The sequence below is a fragment of the Pistacia vera genome, unplaced genomic scaffold, assembly GCF_008641045.1.
Source record: "Pistacia vera cultivar Batoury unplaced genomic scaffold, PisVer_v2 Contig940, whole genome shotgun sequence".
Classification (NCBI taxonomy): Eukaryota; Viridiplantae; Streptophyta; class Magnoliopsida; order Sapindales; family Anacardiaceae; genus Pistacia; species Pistacia vera.
In genome coordinates, this window is record NW_022196824.1 from 682,434 (window position 1) to 688,298 (window position 5,865).

Sequence of the window (5,865 nt, forward strand, 5' to 3'; positions counted from 1 at the left end):
TATGGTTCTTGTCAGTACAGCAGGTGGACGCCAAGCTTGCGAGTGGCCAGGGATCGTTCACCTGCCCAAGCCCTATGCAATTTGAGGATATTTCTCATGCAGATAACTAATGGGATGCAAGGAATGACTTACACGACACCTACCCACTTGCAGACTTGTAATCATTACCTTGAATTCTCCCACTATAAATAGAGGACTCCCCTCTCATTTATAGGATTGGCTTATCTTAGTCTAAAACAGCATACACACTCTCTCTCTGTGTATTATCTCTAAATTGTAACTCAACTCGCTACATACGACCTAACTGTATCCATCTATTAATACAATAACAGTGGATGTGGGATTCGGTTTTGAGCATCCGAACCACTTTAAAAACCGTTTCTCATTTATTCTCTCATTTCATGTTTAGGTATCACATGTAATTTCTAAGTCGGTTTAGCACTTTACACGTATGAGTCATCAGTGTCAAAATAAAGCCTAACACATTTAATAACAATCGGAGTTTAGCATTAAATATACTTGTTCGTACTTAGCTTACAGTTGTTTAACATGTCTTTAATAATTTATGAAAAAGACAAATTTTGATCAATTATTTAAACAAAGTGGATTTGTTTGTATTGTACTCTACAAATAATTCGACCCTTTAAGAAAGCATTTGATTGAGATCAACAAAGAAATGGCGAAACCATTGCTTGCACTGTTGGTTCTAGCCCTGTTCCTCCCCTCAGTTTATGGCGTTGTCCCAGTGGGAAGCCCGACCAGCAGCAACTCAGGCACCGGTGTTCCAGACGTCGCAGTAACAAGTGTAGCCAAGGAGTTCCTTGAACCTCACAACCAAGCAAGAGCTGCAGTTGGAGTTGGTGCTCTCAAGTGGAGTGAAAATCTAGCCAATGCCTCTGGCCGCCTTGTTAGATACCAAAGAAACAAAATGGGGTGCCAATTTGCTAACCTGACGAATGGCAAATACGGTGCAAACCAATTCTGGGCAAGCGGCACGACGGCGACGCCACGCATGGCGGTTGACACTTGGGTCAAGGAGAAAAACTACTACAATCATGCTAATAACTCATGTGCACCAAATCACATGTGCGGTGTTTACACACAAGTGGTATGGAGGAAATCTCTGGAGCTGGGGTGTGCTCAAGCTACTTGTGCTAAGGAGCAGGTTACTTTAACCATATGTTTTTATAATCCTCCTGGAAATTATGAGGGAGAAAGCCCGTATTAGATAAATTAACTTGTAGTGTAGCCTGGTCTCGTTTTCTGTATGCAAAGTTTAGGGTCCAAATTCTGTCTCTTTTGTTTAAGAGAGAATCAGGGTTCAGGAATAGCAGTTTAGTGCTCAATAATTTTGATTCAACCATTCAAACCTGAGCTCTGCTTTGATATTAGAATTTGGATATTATCATGTTTTATCAATAAAAGAAGGGCTTCTGTAGATTAACATGATGGCAATTATTTTTACCTAGAACAAAATAATAGTGTGTATATTTACGCTCACTCCACCGACAGAATGACGGATGTGAATACAGAGCAGGATGGATGCCCCGTCTCACAGGGCAAAGGTCAATTATTGTAGTGTAATCTAGATTATCAGAAACCCTAAACAATAATTGACCTGCAAGTTGTGTTTCCAACCTTGACAGGAACATTTATCCTGTTCGATTTCATATTATCAAGTTAATTTTTCTTTGCAAGTTAAATAATTAATGGAATTCTTTCACAAAACTATAGATTTCATAGATACTTCATCTCGTAACATGCCAGAATGGTGATAACATTACATAAATACAAAATGCCTAATGTTCTAACCGGCCTACCAATTCCAGCTTCATATTCTACTTTGTACAGAGGAAAAAAAAAAGAGTCAAATCTTCCTATATAGAAATCTTGATCAAAATATGGAATAGTGAGCTCAAGAACACAATCACCTCAGCAGCTCTTTAGATATAAGATACCGAAAAGTAAAATTGTGAGGAATCCATTCAATGCTCTTGCGGGATTTACTTGCCTGACATTTCTTTATACTCTTCCTTAAAGATTCAGGCAAAGACTGTTGAACCATCTCCATGATACCAGCAGGGCATAAACTCGAATCCTTTGCATATGACTCCACAACCTTTGGTAGAAGAATTTTGTGGTCCTTGCGTACACCAAAGGTAGCCCGGATAAACTCTTCTTTTGCAGCTTCCAGTTCCTGATATACTCTCTTGGGTGTGTACACACGAACCTGAAATAAGTTTAGAAGGTTCATAAAAATTCATGTCGGGAAAGACAAACCACAGAGAAACTATATCAAGGCATTTTGATTTATAAACAAATTGAGATTTGATGTAGCTATCCCATGGCACATTTATGAACAGTTTAAATATTAGATATTAATGATATGAAAAATAAACCAAGGATATACAGTCAATTACCGCAGGATCGGAATGGTTTCCTGAGCTGAGAGCGAAGTGCAGTAGGGGTTCTGGATGTTCAATTGCATATGCTTGACGTTCATCTCCTGTCTTGAATTTTCCTCTTGACAAGAGTAATAAGCGAATCCACTACAAGCAAGAAAAAATTTTATCAGCTACACCACAAACATGATGTTGGATAAAGCTTGATAGTAACACTACAAATATCAAGTTGAATGTGGTTTGCTAAGCAAATTGGAACGGCCAGTATAACAACAGCTTTGTTTTGTCCAGAAGAGTTAAATACACTTTTCATGTGTTTCCTTCCCTCTTTTCCTTCTTGGAGTGATTTGAAGAGAGGCCGGGGAAGGAGTCATATGTTTGACCTCTTAATGAAGACAAAAGTAAAACAAAGAAAATAAGGATGGCTAAAGAAGAGAATCCTGTATATTCTCAAATAACTGTAAGACTGGAACTTTATAAAGAGAAACCAAGACTTGCTATTTACCTGTCCAGGACGACACATCCGGCATCCAAGAATAGAGGTCTGTATAGTGTCTGCACTGACCGTGTGCCCCCCAATGTTATAGGCAGCCTGGATGCTACAACCATGTAAGGAAACATATACTGGATTGTTTTATCAAGTGAAATTAGTAAGCTCTTCTTACCTTCAGTAGGAGAAAGAGCCTCTTGACATTATTTTGTGGAATCCCATAAGCCAAATACGCCTACAGAAAACAAAGAACAGTTTCATCTTCCAGCTGATGTCAGAAATACAACCATAGAATGAGTCAACAAGTAATTAATAATTTTATGGATGAGGTCCATTACATGCATCATTAATGCATTATGTATATTGATCCAGAATGCCAGCTTCTCCTCATGTTTCAACTTCCTAGGATCGACAGCTTCCAGTCGAGAAATGAGCAACCTGTAAAATGAACTAGATAAGCATAACATGATTGGAATAGAATGGAAGTACAATGTAAATATATGTTGCTCAAGGGGCATACATTACAAGTGGTATCTCAAAAATTTAATGTCATGAGGACTCACCTAAAATTTTGAAGCAAGTGTTCAACATCACCCAACTTCTGACTATCTCTATAGATCAAAGGGATTTCAATCATTGTGCTGTACGGTCCACTAAATTCCTGAAGTCCTTCTACATGAAAAGGGTTGTCTAGTCGTGCATCAAAAGTTGGATTATTTCTGAACCCAGGACTCCACATATCACACTGATCTTGAGGGGAAAATGCACTCATCGATGATAAGGATGAATTTGGAGATGAAAGACCATTATGCGTCACTGGTGGGTCAGCAAGCTTACTGTATATAGCTGACATGCACTTGATCATATCCTCAGATAGCTTGTTTGGCGTCTCTGGCACATGATCAGAAATGCGAGTTCCAAGGTGCTCAGCTAGACTGATTATATTTGGTGCACTCTGGGCATACTGTAGAAAAGCCATTGAAAGTCATAATCCAGAGAAGGCGAAACTTTCCCATAAAAATACAAGTTGGTAAGTTTGCCTACAATCATTTGTTCTGTATCTTTGCAGTGTAAGTGGATTTTACAGAAATTGAACAGTAATTCCACGAGGTGTGAAGAAATTTTGTTCAATGAGAGGGAAGAAAGCGACATTCCCTTTGCTTTCAGGCTTATAGCAGACAATATGTTTTCAAGCTTGAACGGCTTGTAATGTGATTGGCAGTTGTAGGGAAGCTGAAGGATAAGAAAAAAAAAAAAAAAAAAAAACTTTACAGAGTACATGCTAAATTTACCTCTATCATGGATAATGGTTGTGAATGGCAAGCACGTACAGCTCTACCCAAAGACTCTGCTGGAGGAGACGATCTACTTGGAAGTGCAGAACGTTGTGACAGTGAGGAGTGACATCGGTGAACACCAGAATCTAATAGCCTATCTTCTTCTTCAATAACAGTGGATTCCTTCCACTGATTGTCAACTAATTGACAACCAGATTGGATAGCAGGGGTTTCTCTTTTAGATGTGATAGCAGGCTCAGAATCTTCCACAAACCTTGGTCTCGGGGTAGCTAAAGGTGATTTTAATCTTTCATCCTTAGTAGTAGGAGATACAGATGGAATTTGTTGATCAAATGCCTTCCGATACAATGAGAGAAGGTATTGCTCCAAATATACAACTTCCAACTCTAACACAGCGATTTCCTTAATCAGTTCTGTGGCCGGCTACAGTTTTGAAGGGAAAAAAAAAAGGAAATATTAAATATAGCCACAGGAATAACAGAGATGGGCAAGAAGTAAGTAAAAGACTTGACTTAAAGATGAATAAAAGTGACTTATATGATCCGATGACAACTGGAGAGATGAAATGGAAGTGCTAATAGTTTTTTAGCAACAGAAATGAAAGTTAGATGCAAGGTTCTTATACTTTATGGTACCAAACAAACATAGGTCAATTAAAGCATAAGTTGTGGTATAAATGTATCAAGCAAGGGTCTTCCATATCTTTAGTAAAGCTCTAGGTCTTCTAAAATGTATTAATTTTATGGGTAGGAAATGATTTATGAGAGTAGTTAAAATATGAAAACAGGTGTTGGCCCAGACTCCATGTGAATCCAATGAGACTAAACCACCAAGGCTAAGTTCTTCTACAAGAAAATATTATCAGATAGAATCTACAAAAACTAAAAGATACCTTGGGCATTGACATTTTATCTATATCACCTTGGGAAGAAGTCCTATAACCCAATGCTTGTTCCAAAGCACGGCGGACCTGAAATTGGTCTTGTAATCTTTTCTCAAGCTGTAAAATCTGCATTCAGTTATTAAAAACATATAATCAATAAAAACATACAAGTTTTGGTTTGGAGCCTGTTAGCAAGACAACACCCAGTTGAGCCAAGTTGGAGTTGCGCATTGTATATATCTGAAAGATATCAAAATGACAAGTTTAGTTCCTCACCTCTTGCTTCAAACAATTTTGCACTTCTGTGTTGGGCAACTGTTTCTTCTTGGTTTTAGAAGAGTCCATCAATTGCCCTGTCTCCTGCTCCCAGAATACATCAAGAATCAGACATTTGGAAGCTGCATCAGAACTAATTTCTAGAGGCTGATAATTAGGATAATTGTTCAGTCAGTAAAGTAGCATTAAACTGATAAGGAGTACTCAAGTCGGCTTCTCAAGGCCTTATATCCCAGTTTCCTGGGATTGATTATACACATCCTTTTACATATTCAACAATGTCAATATTAAAGATAAATATTTGAGTCTAAGACATTCAATTTATAACTCATGCCATTAGTTTCCTCTTCTAAACTATCAAATACATTAATAACCAAGAGAAAAGAATCTGGCAAAGAAAAAAAGAGGCAAAATCAGATCATTTTGACAATGATCTGGCTGGCAATGTGCCCAATGTCTTTACAAAAGATAAAGAAGAAAAGTCAGGTACTCAAACATTATGATAATCAGGTTTCA

General features: G+C 38.0%; 2 protein-coding genes across 2 annotated transcripts; one reads left to right on the forward strand and one right to left on the reverse strand.

Moving 5' to 3' along the window:
• The first annotated feature begins 613 nt into the window (after positions 1 to 613).
• Positions 614 to 1,459, forward strand: LOC116120657 (STS14 protein-like). The gene has a single exon (XM_031406624.1). The coding sequence runs from the start codon at positions 677 to 679 to the stop codon at positions 1,226 to 1,228; it is 552 nt and encodes a 183-aa protein (XP_031262484.1). The 5' UTR covers positions 614 to 676; the 3' UTR covers positions 1,229 to 1,459.
• A 281-nt stretch (positions 1,460 to 1,740) lies between these two features.
• LOC116120647 lies at positions 1,741 to 5,477 on the reverse strand. The gene is made up of 9 exons (XM_031406612.1): positions 5,350 to 5,477; positions 5,083 to 5,199; positions 4,185 to 4,613; positions 3,456 to 3,856; positions 3,231 to 3,330; positions 3,068 to 3,127; positions 2,908 to 2,994; positions 2,421 to 2,549; positions 1,741 to 2,230 (listed from the first exon to the last, which is right to left on the reverse strand). Exons 1-9 carry the CDS (start codon positions 5,416 to 5,418, stop codon positions 1,928 to 1,930), a joined length of 1,695 nt encoding a protein of 564 aa, XP_031262472.1. The 5' UTR covers positions 5,419 to 5,477; the 3' UTR covers positions 1,741 to 1,927.
• Positions 5,478 to 5,865: the final 388 nt, after the last annotated feature.

Bases quoted from the DNA above. Each gene is read 5' to 3' on its own strand.
- LOC116120647 (XM_031406612.1), bottom strand. From the start codon at position 5,418: ATGGACTCTTCTAAAACCAAGAAGAAACAGTTGCCCAACACAGAAGTG. The intron at 3,857-4,184 runs GTAAATTTAGCA...GCTTTTCTACAG, and splicing joins AACCATTATCCATGATAGAG to TATGCCCAGAGTGCACCAAA. The intron at 2,995-3,067 runs GTAAGAAGAGCT...TGTAGCATCCAG, and splicing joins GGCTCTTTCTCCTACTGAAG to GCTGCCTATAACATTGGGGG.
- LOC116120657 (XM_031406624.1), top strand. From the start codon at position 677: ATGGCGAAACCATTGCTTGCACTGTTGGTTCTAGCCCTGTTCCTCCCC.